At 38.1% G+C, this 21691-nt stretch overlaps 1 protein-coding gene across 3 annotated transcripts; it reads right to left on the reverse strand.

Moving 5' to 3' along the window:
- Positions 1-9840: 9840 nt before the first annotated feature.
- LOC114287022 (serine/threonine-protein kinase PCRK1) lies at positions 9841-15747 on the reverse strand. Of its 3 annotated transcripts, none has more exons than XM_028230287.2 (5): positions 15382-15747; positions 13603-14008; positions 11726-11986; positions 11268-11390; positions 9841-10722 (listed from the first exon to the last, which is right to left on the reverse strand). In XM_028230287.2, exons 2-5 carry the CDS (start codon positions 13981-13983, stop codon positions 10204-10206), a joined length of 1284 nt encoding a protein of 427 aa, XP_028086088.2. In that variant the 5' UTR covers positions 13984-14008; positions 15382-15747; the 3' UTR covers positions 9841-10203. The 3 variants fall into 3 exon arrangements, with proteins under 3 accessions (XP_028086088.2, XP_028086087.2, XP_082729274.1); XM_028230286.2 differs by having other exon boundaries at positions 13603-14003; positions 15382-15733; XM_082873148.1 differs by having other exon boundaries at positions 13603-14030; positions 15382-15562.
- Between the last annotated feature and the right edge of the window lie 5944 nt (positions 15748-21691).

The following is a 21691-nucleotide window of genomic DNA, read 5'->3' on the forward strand; positions in this document are numbered from 1 at the left end:
CCATCCATAAAATCTTGGATCGGATTCGGAATCAACCATATTTCAGGGCTCCAGAAAGAGCACCAGGGGAATTCATGGGAAAAAACGTCGGCAGACGTTGTGCCTACCATAATGAAGGAGGGCATCCAACTCAAGGTTGCAGGGCCTTAAAAGCACACTTGGAGGACCTAGTAAGGCAAGGCCTTCTGAGGGACCTGGTCGATGAGGCCAGAACAAGGGAAGAACAGGCAAGGTTGCCTCAAGCACCAGCAGCACCCCCTCCCCCAGCACAGAGACCACAGGCAGGAGAACCAAGGGTGGTCAATGTGATCCACTCAAGGGTCAACGAAAACGAGGTCAGAGGAGAAACCCAGAGGGTAAGACATTTACAGCATATCCACCAAATTGGGGACAAGAGACATCGGCCAGAAGAATGCCAAGGGCCAATGATAGCCTTTACCGAAGCCGACCTAGAACTGGTCCAACATCCGCATAATGATGCCTTGGTAGTATCCCTCCAGGTTGGGGAATGCCAAGTAAAACGCATCCTAATAGACCAAGGCAGCTCCTGTGACATCATGTACGTCAGATGTTACAGAGAGCTAGGCCTTCACCCCGATGACCTAGAGCAATCCAGCGGCCCGATGGTCGGCTTTAATGGAACGCCAACATGGCCACTGGGTGCAACAAGCTTAGAGGTACAAGCCGGCACTAAGAAGATCAGGACAGAATTCCTGGTCATTGACACACCCTCACCATACAACATCATCCTTGGAAGACCGTGGTTGCATGCAATGGGGGCAGTTCCCTCGACGTTGCATCAACTACTCCGGTTCCCAACGGAGCATGGGATTGAAGAAGTAAGAGGGGATCAACTACAAGCCAAAAATTGCTCCATGGCAGCAATAAAGTCCACCTGTAGTATACAGGAGCCAAAGAAAGCAGAAGTTGAAGATGGAGACATGGAAGTCCTGGAAGACGTCGGGAAAGAACCGACCGAGAAAAGCGAAGAAGCACTAAAGAAAATCTTCGTCCAGGAGGGCGACGAAGAACGATTTTTTCTTCTCGGCTCCGGCCTAGCCAAAGAAGAAGAAAAAGAACTAGAAGATTTTTTAAGGGCAAACATAGAGGCATTTGCCTGGACACCCTATGAAATGCCTGGCATTGACCCCGAGGTCACTTGCCACAGTTTGAATGTCGACAGATCGGCAAAACCAGTGATTCAACGAGCCAGAAGGCCGACGTTACTACACGTCGAAGCAGTGGAGGAAGAGGTAGACAAACTCCTTGAAGCCAGGGCAATCCGAGAAGTCCAGTACCCAACGTGGCTGTCCAACACAGTAGTAGTAAAAAAGAAAAATGGCAAGTGGAGGGTTTGTGTGGATTTTACCAGCCTCAACAAAGCTTGCCCCAAGGACAGTTTCCCTCTGCCCAAAATCGACCAACTGGTTGACGCCACTTCGGGACACGAAAGGATGAGTTTTTTAGACGCATACAGAGGGTACCACCAGATTGCTATGTACCCTCCAGATGAGGAGAAGACCGCGTTCATCACCCCGAAAGGCCTGTACTGTTATAAGGTAATGCCTTTTGGGCTGAAAAACGCAGGAGCAACCTATCAGAGGTTAGTAACAAAGATGTTTAAACATCTGATCGGCAAAACAGTAGAAGTTTACATTGATGACATGGTCGTAAAGACCAAGGAGTCAAAAGGTCATCTTGCCGACCTAAAAGAGGTCTTTGACATACTCAAAAGATATCGGCTCCGACTCAACGCCGCAAAGTGTGCCTTCGGAGTTGGGTCAGGTAAATTCCTAGGCTATCTGGTAACAAGAAAGGGCATAGAGGCCAGCCCAGACCAAATCAAAGCCATCCTGGAGCTACAGAGCCCAACATCGGCAAAGCAAGTCCAAATGCTCACTGGAAGGGCCGCAGCCCTGAACCGATTCATCAGCAGAAGCTCGGACAAGTGCAGACCCTTCTTTAACCTGGTAAAAAAAGCCACAGACTTCCTGTGGACCGAAGAATGTGAAGCAGCCTTAGCCGATCTGAAAAAGTACCTGACCACAACCCCGGTCCTTTCTAACCCTGTTCCAGGAGAAGAATTATTTTTGTACTTAGCAGTCTCTGAACACGCAGTCAGTGCAGTGCTAATCCGCGAGGAAAAAGGGGAGCAGAAAGCTGTCTATTATGTAAGCAAGACTTTGGCTAACGCAGAAACAAGGTACCTACCACTGGAAAAATTAATGCTAGCCTTGGTAATGGCCTCAAAGAAACTAAGCCATTACTTCCAGGCACACAAGATTGTGGTTCTAACAGAGCACCCATTGAAGTCCTTATTACATCAAGGAGACTTAACAGGAAGGATAGCAAAATGGGCAGTAACACTGGGACAGTTTGACCTAGAATTCAGGCCAAGAACAGCAATAAAGGGCCAAGTTTTGGCCGACTTCGTCGCAGAACTCACACCTGAAGCCATCGCACCTCAGGCTCCGTCAAGCCGAGATGAGCATCACCCCGACAAACAAAAAGAAACCCAGTCAAAGACAAAACAGCAAGAGAAAGAAAGGCTCAGACCATGCAGCATCTACATCGGCGATTCGTTCAGACTATATGTCGATGGAAGTTCAAACCGCCAGGGAGCAGGAGCAGGAGTGCTGCTGATATCTCCAGACGGAGAGATTGTGGAACAATCCATCCGACTGGGGTTCAAAGCCTCCAATAACGAAGCAGAATACGAGGCATTAATTGCAGGACTAAAGCTAGCAGCAGCAGCAGAGGCAGACGAGGTAATTGTTTTTTGTGATTCGCAATTAATTGTTAACCAGTCAACAGGAGAATTTGCAGCCAGAGACGAAAGAATGTCGGCATATGCAAAGGAAGTCATCCGACTGGCGGCCCTATTTCAGAACTGCAGATTACTCCAAGTCAGCCGAGATGACAACACCCATGCCGACGCATTAGCCAACCTGGCCAGTTCAATTCAAACTGGAAAAACAAGGACAATTATGATCGACTACATGTCGGCCCCGAGTATAGATAAACAGAGCACCGAACAAGAAACAATGTGCGTGGGCCTCGGACCAAGCTGGATGGATGCAATCATTGCGTTCCTAAAAGAAGGGAAGCTGCCAGAAGACCACAAAGAAGCACATAAAATTAGGCTGAAATCCGCCAGATTCAGCCTAACAGCGGAAGGCCATCTTTACAGGAGGTCCTTCACTGGCCCACTTTTAAGGTGCGTACACCCTTTGCAGGTTGAAGATTTTCTTTATGAGATCCATGAAGGAATTTGTGGAAGCCATGCCGGGGGCAGATCGTTAGCCCATAGGGCCATTACCCAGGGGTATTGGTGGCCCTATATGCAAAAGGATGCCGAAGCCTATGTAAAGAGATGTGAGCAATGTCAAAGGTTTGCACCTTTGATACATCAGCCAGCTGCCGACCTAAACCCAGTATCCAGCCCCTGGCCGTTTGCCCAATGGGGCATGGATCTGGTGGGACAACTTCCCCAGGCAACTGGGCAAAGAAAATATTTACTGGTAGCAACGGACTACTTCACAAAATGGATAGAGGCAGAACCTCTTGCCAAAATCCGAGATGTGGATGTCAAGAATTTTATTTGGCGAAACATAATCACCAGATTTGGGATTCCAAGAGCAATAGTTGCCGACAACGGAACACAGTTCGACAGCAAACTTATCAAAAACTTCTGTGCGAAATTCAAGATCAAAAACTATTTCTCAACTCCAAGTTTTCCTCAAAGTAATGGGCAAGCAGAGGCGTCCAACAAAGTAATTCTGGATGGGATAAAGAAGAGGCTCCAAGCAGCAAAGGGAAAGTGGGTAGACGAGCTGCCCAACGTACTTTGGGCATATCGGACCACGCCGAGAAGATCAACGGGAGAATCCCCTTTTGCCATGGCCTATGGCACAGAAGCAGTCATCCCATTGGAGATCGGCATTCCAGGGATCAGAACCCAGGGAGTAGAGAATGGCACCAATGACATACTCTTAGCCCGAGACCTGGATCTACTGGAAGAACGAAGAGAGAAGGCTGCAATTCAGCTTGCAGTATACCAGCAGCAGCTTGCCAGAGCTTACAACAAGAAGGTTAATCCAAGGGATTTTCAAGTTGGCGACTTAGTCCTAAGAAAAGTCGTCGGAAACAAGAAGGATCCCAGGGAAGGCAAGCTTGGCCCGAACTGGGAAGGACCCTACAGAGTTACTTCAGTATTGGGCAATGGAGCATATCGGCTTGAAGACAATGAGGGCAAAGCACTACCCAGACCTTGGAATACTTGTAACTTGAAATTCTTCTATCATTAGATAAACATCATTGTTTGGCCGATATTATCAATAAAGTCTTTTCAGAATTCTCTCAACACGTATGATTAATGGTTATTGAAGACATATCAAACTCAGGCAAACTAAGCCGATATTATTCCTCGATCCACTTGTTGAAATTTGTAGCAATCTACAAGTTGGAATCAAGCTGATTCCTTATCTTCACTTGTTGAAATTTGTAGCAATTTACAAGTTGAAGTTAAGCCGATATAATTCCTTGATCCACTTGTTGAAATTTGTAGCAATTTACAAGTTGGAATCAAGCTGATTCCTTATCTTCACTTGTTGAAATTTGTAGCAATTTACAAGTTGAAGTTAAGCCGATATAATTCCTTGATCCACTTGTTGAAATTTGTAGCAATTTACAAGTTGGAATCAAGCTGATTCCTTATCTTCACTTGTTGAAATTTGTAGCAATTTACAAGTTGAAGTTAAGCCGATGTTATTCCTTGATCCACTTGTTAAAATTTGTAGCAATTTACAAGTTGGAATCAAGCTGATTCCTTATCTTCACTTGTTGAAATTTGTAGCAATTTACAAGTTGAAGTTAAGCCGATGTTATTCCTTGATCCACTTGTTAAAATTTGTAGCAATTTACAAGTTGGAATCAAGCTGATTCCTTATCTTCACTTGTTGAAATTTGTAGCAATTTACAAGTTGAAGCTAAGCCGATGTTATTCCTTGATCCACTTGTTAAAATTTGTAGCAATTTACAAGTTGGAATCAAGCTGATTCCTTATCTTCACTTGTTGAAATCTGTAGCAATTTACAAGTTGAAGCTAAGCCGATGTTATTCCTTGATCCACTTGTTGAAATTTGTAGCAATTTACAAGTTGGAATCAAGCTGATTCCCTACCTTCACTTGTTGAAATTTGTAGCAATTTACAAGTCGAAGATAGGCCGAGGTTATTGCGTAAGTTCTCATAGCAATATATGGGTTGTCTGAACCCTAGAGAAGATGCTTAACACTTGTTGAAAGTTGTAGCCATTTACAAGGCTATGTTAAGCCGACGTATGATCACCCGCTGAGGTATACAGGAAATTAACAGGTCGATGCAAAGGTTAAGTATATTATTTAAACACTTGTTGAAATTTGTAGCAATTTACAAGTAGGGTAGAACGAAATCATTGTTTAAATACTTATTGAAAACTTAAAAGATGGCAAAAGTATACATTGAGTAGTATATGTTTAGTTCTTGATAGAATTTATACAAGGTTTGCAGGTCAGTATCTCGCCGAAGTAAAAGCCTTGCAGTTATACCCAGGGTATGTAGCCCCGAGAAGATTGCACAAAGAAAGCATGCAAAAATTTCTAAGTATAGAACTATACAAAAGCAAGCAACAGAACATCACAAGATCAAAAATATCCATTGCAAGAACAGTTGCAATTACATACTGAAAAAGGCACATTGGCCATAAGAAGGAATGTACATTGTTCAGGAATTAAAAGAAAAAACAAAGCCCAAAATCCAGAAAAGAAAGAAGGGAAAATCAAGACTCTTGAACATCAGCAGCAGCAGAAACTGGAACCTCGGATGATTCAACTGGAATATCCTCGGCCACCTTCTCCGCTCGTATTTCAGCATCTATCTCTGCTAAAGTTGTGTCAAGACTTCTGTCAGTCAGAAGAAGGTCAGATGATGGACACCCCTGAACAGGTTCCCTGTGCACTTCTTCAGCCTCATCACCCACTTCGTCTTGAGTTAAGTCTAAAAATTGCTCAGCTGGAAAGGACTTGGCCTCAGTAGCGCCCCTGGGTTTTCTCACCAAGGCTTCACCTTCATCTTTCTCTTCGTCTTCACCCTCAGCTTCTACCTCGGTCTCTGATTCATCCTCAGCTTGACTTGGAGGAAGAAATGGTAGAAGATTAGCATCAACTTGGCGCAATGGCGAGTCAGCAGGGAGATCAAGCTTCTTTATCAGAGACATCCAACCAAGGGAAAATCCCCTGTTGCATGCCTGCCTGACTTGAAGTTTGTATTCTTCTGCAACGTCGGCCATGCCTTGAGCATAGGCCTTTTCATCGGCCTCCTTGACTTCGGCCTCCTTGGTGGCCAGAGCTTGTTGAAGTTCTTTTTGCGCTTGGACCTTCTGAGCCTCGGCCTCCCTTTTCTCGGCTTCAGCTACTTTTTTAACGGCCTCAGCAGCTTCGGCCTTTTCAAGAGCTAAGGTTTGGTTCTGCGTTGCAGCCTCGGCTTGATCTTCTAGTTTTTTCATTTTTACTTCAAGGGCCCTTAATTCTCTCTTCATTGAAGTTGCTTCCCTCTTCATATCAACCAATCTTTGACGATTCTCAAAGGATTGCATTGAAAATGAATGGGCATGTTGGATAGCCTGAATGAAAACAAGAGTATCAGAAAGTGTTCTCAGAAAGAAACAGAAGGAAAAAACACAAAAACAAATAGAAATACTTACTTGGGCAGAATGTTGGAGCATCAGAGCGTAATTTTCATACTCACTGAACTTGGCATTTCGCTCCAAATCATTCGGTAGAAGAAGAGCGGTACTAAGGGCGACAGCAACGTTGATATCATCAGTACTTTCACTAGCCATGATAGGCCTGTCCTCTAGAGATAGATCAGGGGCCCATGGGACGTCGGGCTTCTTTGAAGCCGAGGTCGTCGCAGACGATGACCTTGGCCTCTTTGTTTGTGTAGATCCTGAGGGTTGGCCCTCAGCAGACCTTTTGGTTGAAGAAGAGGTCGATTTTTTGCTTTCAGCTAGCTTCAAAATCGGCAAAGCATCCTCAGCATCGGCATCTGTAACCTTGGCCTTAGGCTGAGCCTTTTTTACCCTCTTCGGTTTGGGTGGAAGCATTGATTGCGTTGCTGCGGCTTCGGCGTCAGCAGGAATATCGGCAAGAAGATCTTGGACGACAGGCCTCGGACGAACCATCTCGGCAGTCTTTACTAGCCTTCGTCGGCGTTTACGTTCAGGAATTGGTATTAAGAAGGGGGCCGAAGTTGATGGAAGATCGGCTGGGTCAGATGTGGACTCTTGATCTGTCCGAGATGTAGAAGCAGTTAAGGTTGTGGCTGTTGGTGGAGAGAGACTCTTCTTCCTTTTTCGAGGGACGTCAGGTAAAATGGATCTGTGTGTGGGGACAAAGTTTAATAATACTGGGGCTTTTCGTTTAAGGATTGGAAGACCAAGAAGTGTTCTCAGATCTGGTCCTGGGAAGAAGGATTGACGAAAATTTTTCGGTGGTTGATGAAGATCTGCAAAGAATCAGACGTCAGAAACAACAAAAGTATTTAAGTGTTGAATGAAAACAACTAAGTGTTGACTCAGGGCTCTTACTCTTGCCCTCTGTAAGTGTTCGAGGAAGAGGGTAAAGGTGGACATCTTCATCTGGGCCAAATTCCCAATTTCCAGAGGCAATAAGATAGTCATCTCCAGCCCCCTTGTTGGAGTCTGGAAGGTCGGCTATAATCTTGTACTGAGTGGATCTCGGCTTAAGGTAATATACAAAACCCCTATCCTTCAGATCAAGAGGGCACATGGTATAACAATATTGAAGGTCGGCGAGGGTGATTCTGAGGTTTTCTTGCCTAGCTAAGGCTATAATACCATTAATTATCCTATAGGAATTGATAGTAAGTTGCATGGGGTTTAGCTTATAGAAATAGAGAACTTGACGAAAAAGGGGATCGAGTGGAAGCCGAAGTCCACATTCGATAAAAGCAACTACTGGAAAAGGCATTGTATGGTCTGTAGGCACGATAGTGTCATTATCCCCAGCCAGCTTAAGATGAACGTCGGCTGGGATAGAGAATTCTTGCCTAAAGTATTCAAGACTTGTTGGGGTATTTACCCTGTGCCTCCACATACCCATTGTGTCGGCCTAAATTAAGAGGAATATGTTTCAGAAGACGGGCGTTTTTCAGGTTTCCCTAAAGATTAAGGGTTTTACAGACAAATCCCAAACCTACGAACTATTAAGATAAAGATCGAGGGCACAGATCTGGGGTAAATACAAAAAAGAGAAAACAAAAACGAGGTTTCAGATTCAAGAACAGAGGTATAATTTTCAGAAACAATAGAGGTACAGGAAAAAATCAAGAACAGCGGCGAAAAGAATGATGGAAAAGCATAGTGGTTCAAAATATAGCCACAAAATTCAAGATACGAATAGATCCCAGACCTCAAGTAAGATCAGCAATGGCAACAGACTGGCAATAGCGCATAAAGAGAATGAAAGAAATTAAAGGAAGGGGACTTACCAGGAGAAGTGAAGCCAAGGCAATACTCGTTGAATCCAGAAACCAGTTGCGACAGCAAAAAAGGCTTTGCAAGAAATACGGGACTAAGAACAGTTCCAGAGAAGAAATTGAAGCAATGGCAGATTTGAAGAGGAAGAACGAGCTTTCGGAAGAGAAAGAGTAAAGAAGATGAAAAGAAAAAGTGAAGAAAAGATAGAGGCAAAAGAAGTTTTGTCAAAAATTTGAAACGGCGGCAAAAATAGGGCAATTATTGCGCCTAGGGTAACGCACGCGTCAGACGGCGCAGACGAACGAACAGACAGCTTCCAGGCGCGTCACTAACACGCTCAAACAAAGACGAAACACGTGGAAGGAACAGTTAGACATGAATGACAGCTCATGTGCATAGGGGAGTACAACCGATGCCACGTTCTCCGAAGAGAACACGTCGGCTGAAAGAAGATAATCTTGGCAAAGGCAGTCTTCTTGAGCCATTATTCAGAAAGGAAGTGACAAAAAATTCGGAATAGGTTCCATCACCTCAGAATGCCGAGGTAATAGAACCTAGGGGGCAGTTGTGGGGACATATTTTTTGAATACCAACACGTGGCATGGTGACGCCGACGTGTCAGCCGAGGTGCCACGTGCCCTGGTAGTTACGCCGAGGTAATCTCGGAGAAGCCGAGGTAATCTCGGAGAAGCCGAGATCATCTCCGAAGATGTCGGAGTCCGAAGATAAGGGACAAGAGTCCTAAGGCAAAGAGGGGACTTAGTTAAGATAAGGATAAAGCTCTTAGGGAGTTTATCTCTATCCCTTAAAGAGTCCAGAGTAAGCACTAAGATTGGAGTTCATAGAAGTCATACTTCTAGTTGGACTTGGATTGAGTACATTATAAAAGAAAGGCACCCCCGTGGGTCTAAGGTATGTAATTCATACTTTGAGTATTCAGTTTAATACTTGATTATCCTTGAGAATCATACTGACTTGATCGTCGGAGTGCCCCCGGGTGGAAGAACCACCGCCGGAGCTTTTCTTTTCTGTTACAGGTTGCTGGAACCATCTATTCTGCCGGTGCTTAGCTGCTGATCACTAAACGGGCAGTGTGGTCAGATTTTTACCCACACACAAACAAGTGAAGTTTCTGCCCAAAAACAGAAACAAGTGAAGTTGTGTGCATACTAATTTCTCACCCTGATTTAACAGGCACAAATCTTCACACTTTCAACTACAAAACATTCAACAAAGTCCAAAACTCAAACCTTTTTGTGTTTGAAAAACACATAGTCTAAAAGATACTTTAAGTAATAATAAATAAATAAAAAATAGGATTATATTACTGTCTTTTCATGATCAGAGTATGTTTTTGCATTAGTTCATTGATAGCAGCATCACAACTACTGAATACAATGATTGTGTGTCATTCTAAACCTTCCATGAAGAAAAGAAGAGAGCATTTTTAAGGGAAACAACCTTGAAAGAGTAATCTATGTAGGAAATGGCCTTACCACCATAATTACAGTGTGGGTGGTGGAAGTCTTACATACATTTGAAAGCGAAAAAAACACTACCGGGAGGTGAAAACACCATAAACAAAACAAACCTCTTCGATTGTAAAGCACCAAAAACAGATAGAGCACGTAATTCTGCATTACCCATTTGTTGATTTTATCTTTGTTCAACTACTCGTCACAAGCTTAGGCCTCCAAGTTCGCCATGCCAACCACCTGTTTTCTCCGATTATAGGATCCACAAATCTTCTCTTTAGGCCTTCTCCGAGAGTTTTGCCATTGGCTTCTTTTGGAGGAGTACTCTTTATAGGGGCTTCAGGGATTCCCATTTCTACTTCCTCCACAATCCGGTTCACCATCTCCAAGACTTCACTCATTTTGGGACGCAGTTTTGGGTGCCTCACCAAGCACCTGTTGGCTATCGCTGCGAGCTTTTGGGCGGACTTGCGCGAGTATCTCCCATTAAGTCGAGGATCCACAATCAGTTCAAACTTTTTTAAATCAGAGAGGTGGGGCCGAACCCAATCCAAGAGTTTTTGCTCGTTCTTTGGTCGGTTTCGATCCAAAGGACGCCTACCAGTGATAAGTTCATAGAGGAATACCCCATAGCTCCAAACATCACTCTTGTATGTGAGGCGCCCAGTTTGGATGTATTCTGGAGCCGCATATCCAACTGTTCCCACAACCTGTTTGGATCTTAGAATATCAATCTACAAATCCACATATTGAGAGTGTCTATTTCTATTTCAGCATGTTTGTCTCAATCAAAGATTGTATAACAGTAAAAGAATAGTGATAAATATTCCTATTTAGTGGAAAGATAAAAGTTTGTTTGATTAGAAAAAAATAAATGGTGGAAAGTGAAAATGGCAAAAAGTGCAGTGAAAGAAAAGAAAATATATTATCTTATATGAGTTTGATTAAAATGAAACTTTTGCAAGAAAAATGAGAGAAATTAGGAATTCTAATTATAATAACTGTTTTTATAAACAAATTTAAACTTTCTTATATTTTTATGTATTTTTTGCAAGAAACTAAACTTAAACGTGATACATGGATTGTACAAGAAAATTAACTTTCTTATAACTTCCACCACTTTCATGCCAAACAAACTCAGATTTTTTTTCCCTTTCTGTCACTTACCACCACTTTCATCCTAACCAAACTTGGCCAAAACGTATAGGGGTACAAATTGAGACAATTAAGGAAGGATCATGTTGCAAATACATACCGCGGTTGAGACATGGCTTACTCCGTCCGAAGGGCCTAGCCGGGCCAACCCAAAATCTGAAAGCTTTGCATTCCATTGGCCATCCAACAGGATATTTGAAGATTTGAAATCTCTGAAGATAATCTGTGCCAATAGAGAACAAATTGCCAACTTAGGAAAATGATCTTGACAAATTTGTGCAGTCAGGGAACTACTCGAGGTCATTGCCTATTTTCAAGACCACCAATCTGAAATAGGTATAATTTTCAAAGTTGGCTTCCCAGAACTCGGAAAAACTTTACAAAAGTCCAGTCCAATCCTCCCTCATTTTTTATTTGTTTCTCTCATCTTCAAAAATGCATAATCCTATTCGTTAGCACTGGTTCTCAGTTTCTGATTACTGTTTCTGTTGCCCAATTATATAATGGATGACCATGTTTGAATTGAATAGAAACAGTAGCAACAAGGACAAAGGATACCTGAAATTCCATTCCTTCATGCAGATATACTAAGCCACGAGCAGCATCCTGGGCTATTTTTAATCTTGTAATCCATGGAACAGGTATCTGAAATCGACTTGATATATGATCCTGCACACTCCTATTTGGCATATACTCATAGACCAAAAGCCGTTGCATCCCTCTTTCGTCATCTTCAGCACAATACCCAACAAGCTTGACGAGATTCGGATGTTCAACAACCCCCAGGACATTTACTTCTGTCACCCATTCCTTATGCCCCTGTGAGACAAACCATGGGGATTTAAGCAACGTATTGAGCATTATTTAATGCAATATTAAAAGAAAAGGATAAGAGCAATGCATACTGAAGAATATTTCAGGTATATGATTGAAAAATGAAAATAATAAGAAAACTATGAGATAAAATTACCTAGATAATTTTAATGAGATTTAGTTCAGAGAAATATTAGGCAGCCCTTTTAAGTTTTCCATGTCCAAAATATATTAATGACACTGTTTCTTTAAAAAAAAAAAAAAAAAAAAAGTCAATAATTTCAAGAAGGCCAATAACATGAGATTAATAATTATTCTGGTGGAAAAAATTTCAGATCCAGGGTCCCTGAAAATATGAACAGCACATCAACTTATTCATGAGCTAGTGCATCTATGTAAGTTTCTCATTTCTGAGACCATGCACCATAAACTAAGCTCCTATTGTTCTCCTCATTTAGACTTTAAAAATTATTATATTTGACTTAAATATTCATAGATATGACATATAATAATTATTTATATTTATATATGACATACAATAATATATAAAATTATATATTTTGCCATGTCCCTCACATGTCGTGTCCTATTTTTTTTTTAAACTTTGCATGTCAACATGTCCATGTTCGTACCTCTTAGCATTGTGTTTGGTTCGAGGATTTGGCTAGGCATTTGGAAAAGGAAAAGAAAAAGGTAATTGAAATTTAAATAAAATATAACTATATTTCACTTACGTTTCACACATCTTTTCCCTTTCCCTTTTCCTTTCCCTTTCCAAATCCCTTCCTAAATCCATAAACCAAACACAACCTAGGTGTCAAGTTTCATACATGAATGCAGCCTCAACCAATACTAAACTAAGAGAAGCATAAGAAGATTATAACTCTAGAAGTCATTCCTAGAATCCTCAAGCATCATGCATAGGGTTGGAATCGCAACACAGTCCCGAAGATTTCTGAAATTAATAAAAATTTCCCCCTTTCGATTGAAAGTATTACATAAATATATTTAAACATTAGGCAAATTACAACTTCTAATAAGACCTAGGTATCAAAAAACAATAATTAAAGACCTAAAATCCATTTGAACCAACTAAAACACATATATTAAGACAGCACACTAACAATACTTTGCCAAAACTATGGCCAATGGACCATAACCTCAACTACTGTCCAGAACTTGTATTAAAAAAAAAATTACCAAAATACTAATCACTAATGAAACATAATAAATTGAAATAGTGTGCCAAAAATGCTCCCACTTAACTATGACCTTCACAAATGACAACATAAATTAAAGTTGCCAAATAAATAATTTTAATGCCACAATCGGGCCAAGTTTTGCTTCCAATTTGAATCTCATGTATTTGCATTTATCACCGTTTACCATTTATAGCTAACATGTTTCTCATCAAGTACCTCTAATTTATTTGATATATATATATATATATATAATAGATGTTAGATTTGCATAGTTAATACATTCTTACTTTTAGAGCTAATAAGCAAAGCTCTTCTTATGTTCAATCCACACAAGCTCATATACCTTTATGAAAATTAAAATTGAAAACAGTTAATAGCCAGCACAATTCAAATCTGAATAACAAGAGGAAGAAACCTTGCCTGCAATCCTCTTCTGCTGAGTTGTTTAACAGCGATATCAATCTTTTTGTTTGAATCTTCAGCTTCCCGTATCACACCCCTATATACACCACCAAACCCACCTTCTCCAATCATGAGAGAGCGGCTAAAATTTCTTGTGGCCGTCCTCAGCTCGTCGTATGTAAAGACTCTGAGGTTACTGGGTCTTTGAGACAGAATTGTAAATGAGATCCTCGTACATGATTCAGTGCTTACATCTGACGCATTCTGAGAGTTAAATTCAGATCCAGATTTCCTTGCCTCTCGATCAGTTGATGTGGAAGTGGAGGAGCGAACCGAGATAGACTTTGTAGTCTTCGGTTCATCATTCTTATCTCCGTTCGAGCATGAGAAACACTTCATAGCCCCAAAACTGCCAATCACTACACTGCATATTCAAAGCCATGGAACTACAAAAGTAAGACATTGTTGAGGAGAACCCCTAATTAGCCCTACTCTAACAGCAAAAGCAAACAAGCTTAATCACAAATCATACAAAGGAGACCATCAATATAAAATTAAACTAAACCAATAACCAATGCATTACAAACTCCCAATGAAAATCACTATAAAAAAATAAAGAAGCTACAAGGGATTAGGTAAATTAACAACAAAGTAAAGTAAAGATGCCTGATTCTTCATTGCAAAAAACAAAACAAAACAAAACAAAAAAGAAGCAAGACACAGAGAAATCACCAAAGAAGTGTTTACCATTTTCCAAGTTTGCTATTGTGGGTAGTTCCTACAAAGGATTGAACTAATGAAGTATAGAATATTTGAATTCTCGATGTAGATGCTACATAGTTGGCTCTCATCCTTCAGAGACTACGAGTATAATAGGAGCATAAGTCAACAAAAGGATCACCCTAATATTATCATCTCATGGCTATTGAGAACGAGTCAAAAATCAAATAGTTATATTTCTTAATCTTTCTCACTTGCACCTACAGAGCCAAGGTCGAAAAGATTGAGCACCAAATGCTACAGGGTTTCCTTCACACATTTCTCACTTCCATTAAAGGGTATCCATACAAAATCACAAAGTTACCAATCATAAATTTAAAGCTCACATATCACGTATTTGAACTCCAAATGTCATCTAAAATCCATTGAAGAAAACCAGTAGACTTGCTCAAGGAAAATTCAGAAACTCCATTCCCTATGTTTGGCTAATTTGTAGATTATACACACCGCGTCAAGAAAATTCTTATTACAAAAGAGGAAAGAAAAAGAAGAAGAAGAGAAGAAGTCAAATTCATGATACCTATATTGAAGAAATGTTTGTAAGACTATCAAACAAATCTTCCAACACCCAGATGTTATTTCAGCTTATAAGTACAGGTTTCACAAGAATTGATAATGGGTTGATGCAAAAATTCCCAATTTCATAATCAGACAATGAATTAAAGCGCGAAAGAGTTCATATTTGTACCTAAAACGAAAGGAAAAGAAAATAAGAAAATGATGATGATGATGATGATGATGATAGTGAAGCAATTCACCTTGTATAATCTGAGTGGAATTGGATGAGCAATCCTTAAGAGAGGTAAACCTCGGGGAAAAAAAAAACATTTTGGTAGGTTTAAAGTTTAAAGAGAAACAAAACTTGGAAGAACCAGATATTATTTCAGCTTACAAGTACATGCTTCATCATAATTGATAATGGGTTGATGCAAAAATTCCCAATTTCGCGTGAAAGAGTTCATATTTGTAAACTAAAACGAAGAAAAAGAAGAGAATGATGAAGAAGAAGTAATTCACCTTGTATAACCAGAGTGGAATTGGATGAGCAATCAATCCTGAGAGAGAGACAAACCCTCATAGAAAAGTCATGTAGGTGGGTTTAAAGTTTAAAGAGAAACCCAGAAGAGAGAGGAGGGCGTAGAGAGAATACAAGTGGGCAACGAGGGCTCCATGATCTGCTACACGAGAAGTCAATGGCAGGCAGCTGGAGTTCAGCTCACCAACCCTAAACCCCATTGAAAATGCAGACGGTTAGAGAGAGAGAGAGAAACAGAGAGAATAAAGAATTGTGAAGATGTGAAAACGAAAGAGAGACTGTGAATAAGACACAGAATTTTACAGTCCAAGAGCAAGATGACGAAAAATAATCATCAACATGAATACAAAAAGTACATCATATTCATTTTCATTTTCATTATTTTATTTTTATTTCACTATCTAAAAACATTTCACTTTTATTCTTTAAATTATCACTATTTTTTTTTTTTGTTTACTGGTAAATTTTAACGTTTTTAGTCTATCTTAAAAAAAAAATTTAAAAATCAATATGATCCGACTGAGGCACTATATAAACTAATAATTGCTGACCCGTGATTTGATGGATAAAATGTTATTTTAAAATTTGAATAATTTAAATTTTGTAACGTGACTTGTCCAAATCCATCTAAGCCTAAATTATAATTTAAAGTTGTCTGTTCAAGCCTAATCCTATTTAAACTCGAATTGTCCGAATAAATTTCAGTGTATGTGTGTGTGTGTTTTTTTTTTAGCTAAATTATTAATTTGTTAAAATTAAACTCTTTATATTTTTTTTAAAAATCACTAATAATATCAAAACAAATAATGGATAATTTTTATAATTTATGAGTGAAAATAAAAAAAGAAAAAATTTTGTATTGTATTACTTGTGTATATAATATATATTCAATATGATTTAACGATCTAAATTACTTTAATATCATGTAATAGCTAATAATTTATATAAATATATTTAATATTTTTATATATCTATATATATAATTCAGGTTGTTTGGGTTATTTGATATTTTTGCCTAAGCTCGTCTAAATTTAATTCGAATTTCTTAATTTTTGTCTAAACCTATACGAAATTTAAAAATATCTTGTCCAAACTATATAAAAATTCGGAGTGGCTCGAATTAAACCCGCCCAAGTTACACCCTTAGATTATATCCCACAACTAATTTAATGAATTTTTTATTGTATAATTTAAGTTATCTAAATTATGAAATTATTTTTTCCCCCATCAAATTAAGGTTTAATGATTATTAATTTTTATAACTAAATTAAACCAAATGAATAGAAATAAGAATTTTACAAAGAAAATAGTAGTTTAAGGATGAAATTTTTTTTTAAAAAAATAGTGATGATAAAAGTTTTTTTTTTATTATTGAATTGTATTTATATAAAAGCAATAATAATTTGTTTTATATGATATGTACTAGATGATGATTTTTTTTCCAGCTATGATTAGGACCCCTCATATTTCCATTCCCACCACCCCGACACACACGTGGAAGTTGGTGAGTGGGAGAAAAGAAAGAAAAAAAAATAATAATAATTTTGACCAATCGAAAGGCAAAAAAAGTTGTGGGGTACCTTTGAAAGGGGTCTCAATCTTTTTTGTTTTTTTTTTTTTATTGTGATGTGGTGAGTACTGGATGATGATGTTATTGCAAAGTTGAAAGATTTGAATTTGGTGTTTGGAGATTGAACATGACGCACCGACTTTATACCAAGGACCTAAGTTTATGGAGGGGATGCCAAGTGACTCATCATGAGCACTTGGTGTTGAAAAATAAATAATAATAATAATAAAATAATAAAAATTTAGACCCTGATGCTAATAAGATTAACAAAAATGTTTGGGAGGTTTAAAATAAGAGCTCTAAAGGAATTTTAAGGGGTAGACTCCATCTATTGATATGATATTTTGAATTTTTTTTTTCTTTGCCACATTATTGAAGTTTAATTAAAACTCTAAAATTAGGTGATGTATCATTGCTCATAAGACCAATGTGATGTCTTTTGTCGTCTTCTAATTTTTACATAGACATAAATTTTAACTTAATTTTTCATATAAATAATTTACTTAACAATTTTTAAAAAGAAAAATAGTTTAAATTATTATAATGAATCCAAAATCAGTTTATAATAAACAAATTACACGATGTTTATGAATTGTAGACATTTTTATTTTTTATTTTTTACTTTTATAAGTAGATCCCTGCGTGCATGTCATGACTCATGAATTTAGAATTGGTGGCAATATTTTCCATGCCAAAATTAAAATAAAATATTTTTAAAGTTTCTCTAATTAGATCTCAATTGAAAGGGTTGCTTTCAGATGATCTTAATCTATGCATGACTGATCACCAAACACCTTCCATTATTTTTAGGCTATTGGAAAAAACAGTAGTCTACATATACACCACCCAAATAAAATAATTGAGCATAGATGGATCAAGTTAAAAGCAGTTGACTGACTTATTTCTTTTTAAAATAAAAATAAAAATAAAAATAAAAACAAAAACTTATTGCAAAGGTAAAAATAATGTCTTAACATAGTTAAATTTTACTATATAATTTATAGACCTAGTTTCTTGTATAAAATTATTAACTCGATATATAGTAATAATATAAAAAAGATAAAATTGTTTCAAACACTACTAGAATTGGAAATGATCCTTATTTCAAATAGAGGAGGACGCGTTATTCATATTTCATTTTATGGTCAAAGGCAAATTGAAAACTGAACAGTACTAATTTTAAATATTCTCCCGAGAGAAAAATAGAGATGTCTTCTATATTACCAATAATATGTGGAAGTACCCCAAATTTTGTAATTTTAAATCTTTGACGAGTAGACAATAGCATATATATGATGAATTTTTGTTACAAAACACAAAATAATGCTAAAATCCCCTCTTTGGCAAAAGTATTCATTGGCCCTGTTTGGGAACAGGGTTTGAAGTTAAAGTAGTCAATAAAGATAGAATAGCTTAAGACTGATAATAAGACAAATTGTTACATCTAAATCGTAATTATTTTATTTTTTCTCTCACAACCATCAAATCAACTATAAAAATAAAAAATAAAAAAAGTCAACTATCTTTCCAAATATAACTTTTCTAACCAAGTTAAAAAAATCAAAAAAATTAATTAAAATAGCCAAATTTCTAAACAAAACCAGAGTCTCATCTTTTGTAAGGCCAATGGAATTGGTAATCCAAAGCCTATAAGGTAAAACAAGCATGAGACAAACTTGTATAATCCAACTTTTGAGTCTTTTATCCCCAAACAATGCCTACCATTGAGCCTTAAGTCGACCCTAATCCTTACTCAAAAGTATACTTACGTCTCGTTTTGAAATAAGTTATTTTAATAATTTTTTGACTTTTTTTTGAAAAAATGTACAGAAAAGTAAAAAGAGTAATATAACAATTTATAGAAGAATCCAATTTATTTATGGATAACATACCATATTCATTTACTCTTTATGTCCGAATTTATTTATCTATTTTGGAAAATCTAACTTATTAAGAAAACGAGCACTCATCACACATCAATTCAAAATCTGAAATATTTTTTCCATAATACCCATTGATTTTGAATTTTAAAATGTGTTTATACATGTGTATAATGAGTAATTTTGAAAATCTAAAAAATTTAATACCTAAAATAGAAAGTCAATAAATATTTTGAGACTAATCAAAATGAAAAGACGAAAAAAAAAAAAAGGACAAAAGGAGTATAATTTTTAAAATTGTATCAAATGACCATATCAAGATCTATAGTAATTTTATCCAAATATTTCACTCAAATATTATCAAAAAAACAAAAATAAAAACAAAAACAAAAACAGAAATTTGAAAGCACAACCAATCAGGTCCTCAAATCATTTCCCTCTTCAAGGCATCATCCAAACATAGCATTAAAAGATTTAATTGCATAACCAACTAGGCCTCACATAGTTGGCTAATATAACTTTCTTAGAAGATTTGTTTTTAAGAAAGTTAAATTAAGGGAGTAAATACTTAACCCCAAGGCAAGTGGTCGAATGGTAAAGTCTAGAGGATAAAATCCACAGGTCTCGAGTTCGAGTCACCCCTTGGGGCCACTGAAGGTTTGCCCGGTCATTAACTTCAAGGCCCTCAGGATTAGTCCTAGTTTCCATTACAATCATCGGGTTGGGGATACCTGAGTTATCAAAAAAAAAAAAAAAAGAGGAGCAAATACTTACGGTGTGTTTGGTAACGTTTACATTTTCAGTTTATATTTACAAAAATTTTATAAACTGATTTTTGTTTATTTTAGAAAAATATAAACTACAAACGCGTTTGGTAATTGACAAAATGTTTTAAGAAATTTAAAAATATAAAAAAGAGTGAGAAATGGCAAGTGGCGGCGGAAGACGGTGGTGGAAAGTGATAACGATGGGTGGTAGGTAGCTGGTGATGGTGGGTGGGTGGCGGGTGGCGGGTGGTAGCGAGTGGGTGGTGGTGGTGGTGGTGGTGGTGGCAGGTGGGTGGCGGATGGCGGGTGATGGTGGGTGGTGGCGAGTAGGTGGTGGTAGGTGGGTGGGTAACGGTAGCGAGTGGGTGGTGGTGATGGTGGTGGTGGTGGTGGTGGCGGGTGGTGGTGGCAGGTGGGTGGCAGATGACAGGTGGTGGTGGGCAGTGACAGGTGGGTGGTGGGTGGTGATGGTGGGTGGATGGGTGGGTGACTGTGACGGGTGGTGGGTGGTAACGAGTGGGTGGTGGTGGTGGTGGTGGCGGTGGCGGTGGCGGGTGGTGGTGGTTGTGGCGGGTGGCAGGTGGTGGTGGGTAGAAGCGGGTGGTGGTGGTGGTGGTGGTGGTGGTGGGTGGGTGGGTGATGGTGGCGGGTGGTAGGTGGTAGCGAGTGGGTGATGGTGGTGGGTGGTGATGGCAGGTGGATGGTAGATGGGTGGTGGGTGGTGGTGGCAGGTGGGTGGTGGGTAATGGTGGTGGTGGCAGGTGGGTGGTGGGTAATGGTGGTGGTGGTGGGTGGTGGCGGTGGCGGGTAGATGGCAGGTGGCTGGTGGTGGTGGGTGGCTGGTAGTGGCAGGTAGGTGGTGAGTGGTGGTGGCAAGTAGGTGACGGGTGGTGGTAGATGGTAGTGGCGAGTGGATGGCAGGTGAGTGGTGGTGGTGGTGGCGGCGAGGAGTGGGTGGTGGTGGCGAGTGGGTGGCAGGTGGGTGGTGGCAGGTGGTAGTGGTGGGGGGTGGGTGGTAGTGGCGGAAGACGGTGGTGGAAAATGGTGGCGGGTGGTGGCTAGCGTTGGGTGGTAAAAAAAAAAAAAACTCAAAACGGAAATACATTTTTTGTGTTTTCATTTTTTGGCCAAATTTATAAACTGAGATCACTGATTTATAAATCAAAAATTTTACCAAATAAGTTTTTATTTGAGTTTTTGAAATTTTTATAAATATAAATAGAAAACTAAAAACGTAAGTGTTACCAAACAGCACTTTAGGTACTGTTTGATTTAGTTTTGGAATTATAATTTGAATATGGAGTTTTGATTTAGGTGTGGAATTGTGACTTGAATTTTAAAAAGACAATTTATTTAGTTATGAGTTTTAAAAAGAGCTTTTGAATTTTGAAAAGAATTTTGAGTTGTATTTTGAGTTTTGAATTGTATTTTGAAATTTTTTGAAATTATTATTTTTAAATATTAAAAAATGTTTAAGAAAACTTTAATTTTTTTATTTTAAATATATAATTTTTATTTTAAATATTTTATTGTATTTTGTAAATATTTTAATTTTTTTAATTTTAATATTTTTAATTTAAAATATAATTCCACACATAAATCATATCCAACCATATAATTTAAAACTCAATTCAAAAACTATTTTCAAAACTCATAAACACATAATTTGAAACTCCACTGTATTTCCAAAACTCCACACTCCAATCGTAACCCAATACATAACAAAAAAATTAAAATATTTAAAAATATATTTATAAAATAAAATAAAATAGTTAACATAAAAAATATTTAAAATAAAAAAATGATTTTTAAATTTTTTTTAATATTTAAAAAATACATTAAAATATTTTAAAAAATATAATACGCAAATGTAAAAAATATAACGCACGTTAAAATAAAAAAATAAATATTTAAAATATAAAATATTTACGCTAAAAAATTAATTTTTTAAATGTTTAAAAAAAATAAATCCAAAAAATTTTAAAATACAACTCAAAATTCAAAATACAACTCAAAACTCTTTTCAAAACTCATAATCAAACAAATTTTCTCTTTTCAAAACTCAACTCAAAAC

The sequence above is a fragment of the Camellia sinensis genome, chromosome 1 (genome assembly GCF_055761805.1).
Source record: "Camellia sinensis isolate YWXY chromosome 1, ASM5576180v1, whole genome shotgun sequence".
Classification (NCBI taxonomy): domain Eukaryota; kingdom Viridiplantae; phylum Streptophyta; class Magnoliopsida; order Ericales; family Theaceae; genus Camellia; species Camellia sinensis.

What these genes read in the sequence shown, in the direction of transcription:
- LOC114287022 (XM_028230286.2), bottom strand. Translation starts at nt 15,442, where the DNA reads ATGAGGGTTTGTCTCTCTCTCAGGATTGATTGCTCATCCAATTCCACT. An exon ending in TTCCACTCTGGTTATACAAG is followed by an intron (nt 14,004 to 15,381) that starts GTGAATTACTTC and finishes TATGCAGTGTAG; the next exon opens with TGATTGGCAGTTTTGGGGCT. An exon ending in TAAGCCATGTCTCAACCGCG is followed by an intron (nt 10,723 to 11,267) that starts GTATGTATTTGC and finishes AGATCCAAACAG; the next exon opens with GTTGTGGGAACAGTTGGATA.